The sequence below is a fragment of the Trichechus manatus genome, unplaced genomic scaffold, assembly GCF_000243295.1.
Source record: "Trichechus manatus latirostris isolate Lorelei unplaced genomic scaffold, TriManLat1.0 scaffold00047, whole genome shotgun sequence".
Taxonomy (NCBI): domain Eukaryota; kingdom Metazoa; phylum Chordata; class Mammalia; order Sirenia; family Trichechidae; genus Trichechus; species Trichechus manatus.
Window position 1 is genome coordinate 10,919,136 of NW_004443983.1, and position 14,238 is coordinate 10,933,373.

The 14,238-nt window shown below is 38.5% G+C and overlaps 1 protein-coding gene across 3 annotated transcripts in view; it reads right to left on the minus strand.

Annotated features, from left to right (window-relative positions):
* Positions 1 to 14,238, minus strand: part of CAMK4 (calcium/calmodulin dependent protein kinase IV) — a 303,828-nt gene that overhangs the window by 31,993 nt on the left and 257,597 nt on the right. For all 3 annotated transcript variants that reach the window (XM_004377002.2, XM_023731980.1, XM_023731981.1), the window contains 2 exons: positions 13,080 to 13,170; positions 10,969 to 11,043 (listed from right to left, as the gene is read on the minus strand). In XM_004377002.2, the coding sequence (XP_004377059.1) occupies positions 10,969 to 11,043; positions 13,080 to 13,170 (166 nt within the window). The remainder of the gene's footprint in view (positions 1 to 10,968; positions 11,044 to 13,079; positions 13,171 to 14,238) is intronic.

A 14,238-nucleotide genomic window follows, 5' to 3' on the forward strand; every position in this document is an offset into this window, starting at 1 on the left:
AAAGCATGGCCCCTGGATTCTCTATCAGCCCAGAACTAAAACAACTTCTAAGGCCAACTCTTCAGACAGGGATCGGACTGGACTATGGGATATAAAGTGATACTCTTGAGCAGTGTGCCTCTTAGCTCAAGTAGATACAAGAGACTAAACGGGCAGCTTCTGTCCGTAGGTGAGATGGAAAGGCAGAGAGGGTTAGGAACTGGTTGAATGGACATGGGGAATTAGGGGTGGAAAGGAGGAGTGTGCTGTCACGGTATGGGGAAAGCAATTAGAGTCACATAACAATGTATGTATAAATTTTTGTTTGGGAAGAAAGAAAATACTTCAATTAAAAAAAAAAAAATATGAAATGGAATGCATAAACATCAATATCCTAGGCGTTAGTGAGCTGAAATGTACTGGTATTGGCCATTTTGAATCGGATAATCATATGGTCTACTATGCCAGGAATGACAACTTGAAAAGGAATGGCATTGCATTCATTGTCAAAAACAACATCCGAAGATCTATCCTGAAGTACAATGCCGTCAGTGACAGGATAATATCCATATGCTTACAAGGAAAACCAGTTAATAGGACTATTATTCAAATTTATGCACCAACCACTAAAGCTAAAGATGAAGAAATTGTCCAACTTCTGCAGTCTGAAATTGTCAAACATGCAATCAGGATACATTGATAATTATTTGCTATTGGAATGTGAAAACTGGAAATAAAGAAGGATTGGTAGTTGGAAAATATGGCCTTGATGATAGAAATGATGCCAAAGATAACATGATAGAATTTTGCAAGACCAACAGCTTCTTCATTGCAAATATCTTTTTTGAACAACATAAATGGCAACGGCACATGGACCTCGCCAGATTGAATACACAGGGGTTAAATCGACTACATCTGTGGAAAGAGATGATGGAAAAGCTCAATATCATCAGTCAGAACAAGGCCAGGGGCCGACTATGGAAAAGACCATCAGTTGCTCATATGCAAGTTCAAGCTGAAGCTGAAGAAAATTAGAACAAATCCACAAAAGACAAAGTACGACCTTGAGTATATCCCACCTGAATTCAGAGACCATCTCAAGAATAGATTTGATGTGTTGTGCATTAATGACTGAAGACCAGACGAGTTGTGGAATGACATCAAGGACATCATACATGAAGAAAGCAAGAGGTCATTAAAAAGAGAGGAAAGACAGAAAAGACCAAAATGGACGTCAGAAGAGACTCTGAAACTGGCTCTGCTAAAGTAAATGGAAGAAATGAGGAAGTAAAAGAGCTGAACAGAAGATTTCAAAGGGTGGCTCGAGAAGAGAAATTAAAGTATTATAAGGAAATGTTCAAAAAACTGGAGTTAGAAAACCAAAAGAGAAGAACACGCTCGGCATTTCTCAAGCTGAAAGAACTGAAGAAAAAATTCAAGCCTCAAGTTGCAATAGTGAAGGATTCAAAAGAAGATGGAAAGAATGCAGAGTCACTATACCAGAAAGAATTGGTCAACGTTCAGCCATTTCAGGAGGCAGCATATGATCAAGAACCGATGGTACTGAAGGAAGAGGTCCAAGTTGCATTGAAGATATTGGTGAAAAACAAGGCTCTAGGAATTGATGGAATACCAACTGAGATGTTTCAGCAAATGGATGCAGCGCTGGAAGTGCTCACTTGTTTATGCCAAGAAATTTGGGAGACAGCTACCTGGTCAGACAACTGCAAGAGATACATATTTATGCCTATTCCCAAGAAGGGTGATCCAACTGAAAGTGTAAATTATTAAACAATATCATTAATATCACGTGCAAGTAAAATTTCACTGAAGATTACTCAAAAGCGGCTGCAGCAGTACATAGATAGAGAAATGCCAGAAATTCAAGCTGGGTTCAGAAGAGGATGTGGAACAAGGGATATCATTGCTGATGCGATATGGATCCTGGCTGAAAGCAGAGAATACCAGGAAGATGTTTGCCTGTGTTTTATTGATTATGCAAAGGCGTTTGACTGCATGGATCATAACAAATTATGGATAGTGCTGCAAATAATAGTAATTCCAGAACACTTAACTGTGCTCATGAGGAACCTGTACACAGATCAAGAGGCAGTCATTCAAACAGAACAAGAGGATACTGCGTGGTTTAAAGTTAGAAAAGGTGTGCATCAGAGTTGTATCCTTTTACCAGACTTATTCAATCTGTATGCTGAGCAAATAATCCAAGATGCTGGCCTATATGAAGAAGAACAGGGCATCAGGACTGGAGGAAGACTCATTAACAACCTGCCTTATGCAGATAACACAACTTTCCTTGCTGAAAATAGAGAGGATTTGAAGCACTTACTGATGAAGATCAAAGACCACAGCCTTCAGTATGGATTACACCTCAACATAAAGAAAACAAAAATCCTCACAACTGGACCAATAAGCAACATCATGATAAATGGAGAAAAAATGGAAGTTGTCAAGGATTTCATTTTACTGGGATCCACAATCAACACCCATGGAAGCAGCAGTCAAGAAAACAAAAGATATATTGCACTGGGCAAACCTGCTGCAAAAGACCTCTTTAAAGTGTTAAAAAGCAAAGATGTCACCTTGAAGACTAAGGTGCACCTGACCCAAGCTATGGTGTTTTCAATCACCTCATATGCATTTGAAACTGGATGATGAATAAGGAAGACCAAAGAAGAATCGACACCGTTGAATTGTGGTGTTGGTGAAGAATAGTGTATATACCATGGATCTTCAGAAGAAGGAACAAATCTGTCTTGGAAGAAGTACAGCCAGAATGCTCCTTAGAAGCAACGATGCCAAGATTATGTCTCACACACCTTGGACATGTTATCAGGAAGGATCAGTCCCTGGAGAAGAATATCATGCTTGGTAAAGCAGAGGGTCAGGGAAAAACAGGAAGACCCTCAAGGAGATAGATTGACACAGTGGCTGTAACAATGGGCTCAAGCATAATGATTGTGAGGATGGCGCAGGACCAGGCAGTGTATCTAGGGTCGTGATGAGTCATAAGCGACTGGACGGCATCTAACAACAAGTCCCAAATTTATGTCAGTAGGCAAGCCATTGTCCCTGAATTTCAGACACACTCTTCTGCCTACTTGTCATATCTGCTTGGATGTCTAATAGGTATCTCAAAATTAACAAGCCCTAAACTTGTTGCTCCAAAAGTCATCCCCATCTGAGTAAATGTTAACTCTATTCTTCCAGTTGTTACTGCAATCCCTCCTTCTACCTAATCTTTCCCCTCCCCCTCCCATGACCGCACTCCAGCCAACCAACCTCCTTGCTGTACCTTAGAGACACCCAGGTGTCTTCCTGTCTTAGGCTTTGTGTGCTTCTGTTCCCTTCCCCTGGAATGTTCTTTCCCTGGATATTCATGTGGCTCACTCTCTCCCTTAACCTCTTTCAAGTCTTTGCTCTTATGTTCTCTTCTCACGTGAAGCCTTCCTGATCATCCTGTTTATGTTAAGACCCAGGCTCCCAGCACTTCCTATCCCCTTTCCCAACTTCATATTTCTCCATAGCAATTATCACCTCTTTCTGTATAATTAACGTATTCATTTTGTTTACTGTCTGTCTTCTCCCATTAAAATGTATGATCCTTCAGGAAAATTGTTTTGTTTCATTCATTTCTATATCTGTAGCACCCAGAACAGGGCCTAGTGCATACTAGGGGCTCAATAAGCATTTATTGAATGGATAAAAGACTGAATGTCTACAGAACTAAAATTCCGCAAAACACACTGTTTATAGCACCACCAGACCCATAAAATGCCCCAAGAAACTCATTTTTCTCCAAATTTCAAACTTCAAAGGAAGCTTAAGATACGCCCCTGCCCAATCTGCAGAGGCCCTGTCCATTCCAATGCCAAGGGCAGGATGAGCTGTCGCCAGCCCCACTTGTCATTTACTTGGCACCTGTTCATCTGGCTCAGGCACTGTGACAGCTATGATATGCTGGCCTGGGACACAGTTTATCTTAGGGAGGAGAGGGGCTGTGGTCAGGAAGAGAAATGGGTCTGGTGCACCTCTACCCACCTGCTTTGCATTGTCTGCCTTTCTTCATCTCACCTTCCCTGCTCCCCTTCCTACCGTCTACAAGACCACAGGAGTCCTAGGCGGACACAACCAGCTGGCCAAGTAGAAAATTTCAGGCAGTGCATTTGACATTTTACTGTGTATTGAATTCATCTAGATTTTTTTTTTTTTTAAAGTTCATTGTGGAAAGAAAGTCACGACTATGGTTATTTAATTAATTCTCGAGCTAGAGTATCCTTTACGCAGATTACCAGTGTAATTTGATAGTTTTGTTATTTCAAGTTAGTTACTTATGCCTCTAGAAATGAACACAAACACAATGTCTTTTACGAAGTTATCCTGAAAGCTTGTATTTTAGATATGCAGACTTCTTTTCTTTAGTTTACATTTTCCAACATTTTTCATATCAGCATGTATTCACGTCCTAGAAAATGCAGCTTTCTGGTTAATTTAACTGTCTGTTTTCCTGAGAGTTAAACAGAAATCTCTTTTGTTCAACTTTAGGCTGTTGAAAATTTGTCTTACATGTTGGCATAGTAAACCTAGTGCATTATTTCTTTAAAAAGCAGCAGTGTGGCAACGCTGTGGGGTTATCCTTGTAATCATGAACTGGTACTACGGTGCTGTGCAATCTTGGAAAAGTGTTCTAAAAAAATACTTGAAACGATAATATTCATATGACTTGTTCAAATATTAAGCTCGACATATTTCAATGAATTTTTTAAGAAATTATTATTAGGAAGCTTTTAACTTCTTACTGTTATTAGTTGCCATTGAGTAGATTCTGACCCATTTATAAGCAATACAGTGCTGATAATTATGGCAGACTCCTTCAGTTACCCAACCGTGCCAGTTTTGTAGACTGAGGCGGTTGCAGTCTGTCTACTCTGCATATATGGATCAAGTACAGAGATGTCTGCATGTAGCGAAAGCCAAAATAATTAGCCTCCATTTTAGTTTAAATAGAAGCACAACGTGTATTTGTCATTACTGAAGTCTGTATAACAGTAAAACAGTATTGCACTAAGGGGCTTATTAGCACACGGCACATTTTTATATATTAATATTTCATCTGAGTTATGCCAATAAGACTGTCTCAGAAAATAATGACGCCTTGGCAAACACCGAAAGAAAATAAATTCTTAGCAGCTTCTGGACCCTGAAAATAGAATTTGGGTAAACAGAGACCACAGTAGAAATATGAATGTGCATAGTTTAATTAGCTAAGCTTATAAATAAATAACATAATTGGTATTAGATAGAAATATTCTTTTATCTAACCCATTACCATATTGGTTTCTTTTCCACTATAATGGCATGTACTTCTCTTGTGATTGGCGTGGGTGGGTCTGAATCATTCGCAGGCTTTAAGCCTTAAATATCTAAAGCAATTCAGACATTTTGGTATTTTGGTAGTCAATACAGGACATTCAGCATATTTATAAAGAGCCATGGCCAGACTGACTTTTTTTTTTGGAGACATATTTCTTCTCCCAACAATAAGAAGTTGAACCTCTCTTCAATGCCGAACTCTTCATGGACTATTTCAGAGCACCAGTCACTGATTTCATTTATCTGGACCACAAATTCTAATTTTCTGGCCTCGAGTTTGGTTTGGACTGGGCACACTTCCCAGGAAATAATGACTATTTGCTAAACACACAGCATCTGTGGTTCTTCTTATGTGATTCACTCATCGGAGAACCCTCTGTTATTAATAGCCTGGGGCAAAGGCTCTATGAATGAGACTCAAATGGGTGGCTTTTCCTTTTTTTTTTCCTCCCTGAGAAATGACAGATGGTATAACATAAACACTCACCCCCTCAAAAGATGTAAACGAAAAAGCCTTCCATTAAAGGTAGAAATTAGATACAGTCTAAGTAAGGATAATTGACTTTGGATATAATTGCCCTTACAACAAGCTCATAACTTCCCCCTCTGTCAATTATATGAGTCTCAGAAACTTTTTCAAGGTAAACATAAAGTCTCTGTGAAAAGATACGTGTTCTATAGCATGATAGAGATTCCCACCAGTCTTGCTCTTCGGTCTCATTTCCAGCTCATTCTATAAATGGACAGTTTCCTCCCTATCTACTCCTGCTCCATTCTCTGCATTCCATGAGCTTGGATCTCCTCTTTGGAACTAAGAAAATTCCATTGTCTCATATTTGTGAAAGAGCAACACAGGCCCATTTCTACTCCCCCTACAGAGAGGAGTAGGGTAGTGGTGGGGATGGGGTCACTGAGATTACCACACACATCAGTCCTAAGACCACCATGTCCACACCCCAAGATTATCAGAGTGAGATGAATTTATATATACTAATAAGAAAACATGGAGTCCTGGTGGTGCCGTGGTTAAGAGCTCAGCTGCTAACCAAAAGGTCAGCAGTTCAAATCTACCAGCTGCTCCTTGGAAACCCTATGGGGCAGTTCTACTCTGTCCTATAGGGTCCTTATGAGTTGGAATCAACTCGACAGTAACAGGTTTGGTTTTTTTTTAATAAGGAAATACGGGAGAAAGATGTGGCAGTCTGCTTCCATAAAGATTTAGTTGTATAGGGTTGCTATGAGTTGGAATCCATTTGATGGCAATGGGTTTGGTTTAATAATATATCTCCAAACAATTATTGAAGAAAAGGTAAACTGCAGAATATGTTTTATGCTAAAAGCACACATACATATCCCTTTAATCTTCGCATTTTATACTGTATTACCTTTTCAGAAAGCAAGTGAGCAAGTAATCGGGCAAGAAATGCTATTTCCTGGGTGAACCCACATCTGAAAGTGGGGTGAACAAAAGAACACAGCGAGACTGAAAGGAGGAAAAAGATAGACAGGACAAAGATTTTCGGGACATTGCCAAAGAGAGAGAAATTTTGGGGAGAAAAGAGATATTAAAAGAGGACTTTTAAGGAAGTTTTACTGTTTGGTATGAATGTAACCCCCTTCTCTGTGCCCTCAAGAAAACTTAAGTAAAAATTTGCAGTGTTCTTCAAAGCTTTTGGAGTAAGATTTATGTTCACTTTGGACACCATAACAAGCTGAGACTGGCCCGAGGCAAGAAAAAGACCGAAGAGGAATACTCACAATAGACCCGACCGTGCCAGAATGAGTAGTATGACAGTAGTCTTATTTTTACAAGACAGCTAAATACAAATGTTCATTATTATATTATTATTATTTTTTAAATTCAAACCCTGGATCTTCACTTAGCTCTAGGCTGCCCTTTTCCTGTGCCCTGGTGTTACTTGACTTTTATTTTTCCAGTATTTTCTACTTAGCTAGGTGTCTCAGTAAATCCTGCTCCCTCCTCTACTCCCACCTTGAGGTAACATGTCAGTGTATTTCCTGTAGGTCAAGAGAGTTAAGAAGTCAAGAACACATACATGTATTTATTTATATATAATTTTGAACCTTGCTCTTATAAATAAATACATTGAGTTAATTCATTTTGGACTTCCAAGCCTGTCTCAGCCTATTAGTGACTCCACATATACGTTTAGCACGTTAGAGTCCACAAAGTACTTTTGTTTTTCCTCTTAACACCCAAAATAACTCTCTGAGGTAAGCAGAGTTCCTTTTTCTTTCCACTGGCGTTCCTTACTGCTTTCTCTTATAACATGGCAAATTACCCCTTCCTGGGGAGTTGCTATCTATGCTGAGTGGAAGGATTATTTTTATCACTTTCCGTCACTCAACTCCCTCTTCCTCACTATGTTAACTCTAGATGATACGAATATCTGGAGGGGGAAAAAAAAATAAACAGAAAAAAAGCCTCCATTATAAGACGGCATTATCTGTAAAATGGGACTGTTTTTATCATGAACAAGAGTCTGAAATATTATTTTTATAATCAGATTACATTTTTTGTTTGTTTTTTTCAGATTACATTTAAAAACAAATGACTGGATTTAGGGTAGACTGAATACGTTGTCCACTGAAAAGCTGCTTGTGGAGGGACAGCAGCCTGTGGGTACGTTTCTGCTATCAGGAAAGCGCATTTGCACTAGCTTTCTAATTTGTCTTCATCCTCTTTCCTCCCTCAAATCCATCTGTCATGATGTCATTAGCATGATATTTATAAAACACAGACTTGATTAAAAAATACTGCCCTCATTATAAGCCTTTGCTGGATCACCATTACCTACAAAATAAAGTCTGAATTTCTTCTCCTGATGCACTGATCTTTTAAAATATTGTCCATTCTACCTTTCCAAGTCCATCTGTACCCTCTGTACCAACAGCTCTATGTTCTAGTTATACAAAGTAATAAACAGCCCTTGAACTTCCAAATGCTACCTTTCCTTGGTGTCTTTTCTCTCTCTTTGCCCTCTGACAAAGAATGCCTAGTGGTCACCTCTTCACTTGTTGAACTCCTATTCATCCATCAGTATCCAACTCAAATGCCCCTCCTTGTTGGAGATTTTGCCAGGTGAGATTAATCATTTCCTCCCCTCTGTACCGAGCCCTTGGCTCAGATCAATATAGAATTTATCTTTCACAGCCCATGAAATCTTTGAAGGGCGACACCACATTGTATTCATGTTTGTAACATCAGTACTTAACATGGAGTCTATTAGACATTCAATGTTAGTTTTATCAATGAATGAATCACTTATTCATAAAATGACCACTCTCTATTACTACAAGAAATAACTGCTCTCATCACTTTTACAAAAGCCCTTGAAAGTGTACTGCTAACTCTTAGTCACAGAAGGGACCCAGAGGGGTCGTTAGTGTAATCTCTTCCGGATACTCCTTTTCCAGGGTGGCTCAATTCTCTCAGAAAATTGTTCCAACCTACCCACCTCCTAGTAACGCTTAGTATTTGATATCAGATAATAATTATTAAGTTTCCCATCAGCTTTCTTCCTGTAGGAAAATCTTAATTTGTTTTATCTTTCTTTTCTCAATTCTCTTTCAATCCTCCTAGGAATTGATCAACATTATGATCATAAATGGGCAATCCCATTTGGGACAAATTCAGGGATTTTTTTTTTTTTTTATTTCCATATCCTGGGAGACCTAGAGGCAGATTAACCAGTAAGCAAGGAACGGACCAGCTTATGAAAGGGGCTGTGTGGAAATTTCACATTTATTGTTTATTGCCAACAGTATAGGCCTAGCTTCCTGGGTATTGGTTAATGCCTAGCTTGCATAGTTCACTTTTGCATGCTCCCATGATTTTGATTTATCTTCCTCCTTTCCTCCCTCTTGCTTTCCCAAGATTTTAAAGTTTAAGTTTAACCTAAGTTTCTCTTTGAGAGGCAGAACGACAAGTGCTGAACAAGGAAAAATCATCTTGTAGTTGAAACCAGTACGGCATCAGAAGGCCAACATGCCTGGAACAAGGCCATTGTGCCCACCTCAAAGGGGAGCTAACATTCCACCGATTCTGCAGACCCTGGCCCTGTCCCAATAAAATCCTCTGATTGGCCTCCAGAAAGGGAGGCAGATTTTGGAGGAGCTCATTCCCCTCTGTCTCCTGTATATCGATATACAATAAAACACTCTTGCTGCTCACCTCACCCCTGTCTCAGTATTGGCTTCTGCGGCAGGCGGCTCAGACCCGCCATTGCAGTAACACTTACATTAAGCAAGGCATACATATCTTGGATGGTGAAAAACACGTGAAATTGTTCAATACAGATTAGTAAATACACACAAGTCAGTCCGTGTGTACCTTGCTTATTGGGTAATTCAACCCTGGCCTACCTACACAGAAAATGATTAATAAAGGTGTGTTGAAGAGATAAGCGAGTGAAAGATTTGGGTAAAAAGATTCTGATCATAAGGATGGCTAATCATATGGCTGATAAATTAAAACATTAACTCTAAAATTCAGATTAAGATTGTAATTGATTTGTAACATTAATTCATCACAAAAGTTTAAGGAATTCTTGATACATTTTGCAAACCTTATTGGCTTTTAAGTTGTTGTGAGTTTAATTTCACCATCAAGGAAGAAAAAAAGGTAAGTTTCATGCTGGAAGCATTTGTCTTAGTGAGGCTAGGCCAGTGCCGTCAGTGATAACTAGGGATTGCCCCATTCTCCCACCAGTCTGCCAGTTAGTAGTCTTGTGGTGGCCTGTGTGTTGCTATGATACCGGAAGCTATGCCATCAGTATTTCAAATACTAGCAGGGTCACCCATGGTGGACAGGTTTCAGTGGAGCTTCCAGACTATGACAGAGTTGGAAGAAAGGCCTATCAATCTACTTCTGAAAATTAGCCAATGAAAACCCTGTGGATCGCAGCAGAATATGTTTGATATAGTGCTGCATGATGAGCCCCCTCAGTTGGAAGACACACAAAATACATGGTGGCTGCAACACGCAACAATGGATGAAAACATACTAACAATCGTGAAGATGGTGTAGGACTGGGCAACGTTTTGTTCTGTGGCACATGGGGTCACCATGAGTCAGAGGTGACTCAAAGGCAACTAACAACAACTCCATTCTCACCGTTGTCTTATATGCATCTGAATTAACAGCATAATATCTCCTCACACACCCTCCCAAGGGAAAGCAAATAAAGAAAGTGACAAAGCGCCCACAGCTTTAATTCTAAAGGCAAACTCTACTGTTTCCCTGCCCGCTTTCCCAGTAGCTGTCTTTCTATTGCTGAGTGGGTCACAGAATGACTGCTGCCTCAGAGGCAGGAGAAGGAGCACCCAGTCCTTCCTCCCAGGCTCCCCTCCACCCTTGCTGTTCTAACAGAGGTGCCCCCCACCATAATCATTTCACATCTCATGCAGAACAAGAGGTGGTCTGAATATCATCTATATATGCTTTCCTCATGGAGACTCACACCAAATTTTAAACATTTGTAGATAGAGGTATCAGGAACTTAAAAACTCAGGTGACTGAATCAAAAAAGATTTCAAATAATAATAAATGTAAAACAACAGTATTAAAGTGCATACCGCAGTACCCTGGGGTTCCACATACTGTCTTCATGAGCACTTGATGTTCCACAATTTTAGAGAGTCCAAAATCAGCTAACAACAGAAGAAAAAAGTTTAATGAAACAACTCTTTTCTCAGCTTTTGTAAGAAGACTGAATACTTTTGTTATTTAAGATAAACCTGATTTGTTCGTTTTTGTATCTGATGGTGGAGTGATGCGGGCGGGAATGATTCACCTGTAGAGGAAGCTAAAAAAAAAATCAAATCCTGCTTTAAATTGGAGGAAAAACGACTCCCAAATACATTTTATGCTTTCTTCTCCATAATTCTCAGCTTTTAGTCATTAAGCTATTTTTTTCTTGAAGTAATAATTATGATAGTTACATTTTATCTAACTTCATTAACGTTCAGATTTGTGGCATAATATAGAATTACTGGTATGATTCAGAACCTTAAATCCATTGAGAAAAATCAAAATAAAAAACTAGACTTTCACAAATGTCAAGGAAATAAACAGAAATACCAAAAGGCTTATTCTGCTCGTAAAGAAATAATGTCATCCCCTAGTGTATTTGACGGATAAGAATTTACTCTCATATGAAGAACAGAAAATATTTTTCTTGTGAAACATCCTTTTTATTTATTTATTCCTCAGAATATTACCTAGGTAAAATATTACCAAAAGTTGCTACCATTATGAGCTCTTTGCTGCGTTACATCTCTCTTACTCAGGAAACATCAGGAAACTCTTCCAGGCCATTCTTCAAGAGAGGCAGGTGCAGAATTGATGCCATTTTAGACTTCAAACGTAAACCCATCTTTCCACTGAGGTGCCTGATCCCTATCAGCAAAAGCATCAGAAAGCTCTTCAGAAAGAAAAGCTCTCCTGCCTAAATTAGTATCTATCCATCCATTTAAAGATATTTCCTTAAGCATAAAATCTTTGAAAGTGATGTCAGAGGAAATGGGAGCCTCCCTGCTGTCCAGCGCCTTTCAGGAGTGATTATGAGAACATGCTGCTGCCAGCAGGCCTTTCAGGATTTTTTTCTTTAGGTTCTTACGTTCATAAAGCACATTACGTTGTCTGAGCTCTTCCATGATATGTACAACTTAATCTTCAAAGGTGTTAACATTGTAAACGCAGTGAGCGCATCAGAGGAACACTAAAAAGGATGGCACCAGGGAAGCAGTGCCCTTTGGAGAATTTAATACAGATTCTAATAAGGAGAATTCATCTGAAATAAAGTTTTTCTGCTTTGGTAAATGAAGATTTTCTTTAGGAGGGACATGGAGAGTCACATTTAATGTAATTCTCCTAAAATGCTGATATAAGATCTCTGTGGGTAGATTAGAATTTCCGAAGTTCATCTTTAGAGCAGCATTTCTTCAAAATGCTTACTGGAGGGTGTATGTGTATGTGTGTGTGCAGGAGGTGGAGGGTTCAGGGTCAAACAAAGTTTGAGGAAAAACTCATACTGCACTATCTAACACATCACCTTACACATTAGCATTTATAAGGTTCTAGGAAGTCATACAGAAATAAAATTCTTGTTTATTTAAGTTGGCATTTCCTAAACTTATGTGACCAACCATGGCACCTTTGCAAACCACACCAACCTCCTGCAAAAGAAAAACTTACTCACTCTGCTGAGGAACCAGTTTTCTGTGGGGTGCACTTTGGGAAATACAGATCTCAGTTTATCACTGTTCACATAAGCAAATGAACCAGAGCCTAGATTCACCAATATGTACCGAGGAATTCTATGTCAAAGTTCTTGATTATTTAAAATTAAGCTCCAGCTAATTGGTGGAATAAAAGTTAATAACCAAAAAAGTAAGTTTGTTATCTGTGATCTTACTCTGTATAAACTGATGTACAAAGTACAAAGCACTTTCTAAGGGCTGTGATTCTTTCCTGTGCACAGCAATTAGCATCAACTTCTAGACACTACTTTCCAAGTTAGTATTCCAGGACAGAGAGCACAAACTCCCCAAACCATGCATTATTCCTTTACTAATGCCAATTATTCAAGAAAATTGAGTGGAAATGAAACTGGATGAAGCAATATTTTAAGATGCCAAAGAATAAATTTCTCCTCTGGGAAAGTGGTCATAGGAAATTTTCTCACCAATTTTGAGTGGTGCATCTGGGGCTGGAGTTGCATAGAGAAGATTCTCTGGTTTAAGATCACGATGGACAATCCCATTTTCATGTAGGTACTAAACAGAGAAAATAAGAAAGTAACATCTGTGTAATTATATTTATGGTTCCAACACCTATATTTAATCTTTTCATGACTACAACGATCTTCACTAAGTACACATGAGTTAACTCACACATATCATGATTTAAAAACAAACATCAAAAAGGAAAATATATTTTAAACTAAACATCTTTAACGGATAGCTTATAAATAAAAAACCTATTGCTACAGAGTCGATTACAACTCATTCTGATCCTATAGGATAGAGTAGAACTGCTTCATAGGGTTTCCAAGGAGCAGCCAGTGGATTTGAACTGCCAACCTGTTGGTTAGCAGCCAAACTCTTAACCACTGTGCCACCAGGGCTCCATTAATAGTTACCTAAAAGTGAAATGAAATTTAAATTGTATAGAACCAATTCCCAGAAATGAGATACTCACCCTTAAAAGAATATTAATTGCAATTCTCCTTACGCATATTACTATACCTGCTGGAATTGGCTAATTATTATTATAACAAAGTCAAGGCACTGTGTATTTAAATTTGTTTGGATTATTATCTGAGAAGCATGCGTAATCTTAGAAACTCACAACCTTAGGCAAAGACTTCACAATTCCCGTTTGAACAGACATTAAAATGTGAGTAGTTATTATTGAGACAATATTCTTAATATGACAAATATTGTTGGATGACGATGAATGCTTCAGTCTCATAGGCTCTTCTGAGAATTAATAAATTCAATTATCAATATAGATATAAAGGGTTATATTTGGGATGAATCTTAAGGATCATCTCTAACTACCCCACTCATTTTAAGGTACTTTAAATTATTTTGTAAAATTTCATTTAATCACATATATAACATATTTTCTTATAAATAATAAAGTCCTACTTTACCTCTTACCCCAGTCCCAGACCTCTCTCCAAATGCACTCACCAGTTTGAAATGATTGAACTTTTTTTCTATGCATTTACAAACATGAAAATACGTATATCTCTGGTTCTCTCCATTTTCTTACATAAATGTACCATAAATACGAAATTTTTTTACACTGCTAATTTTTTTTCACTTAGCAATATGTCT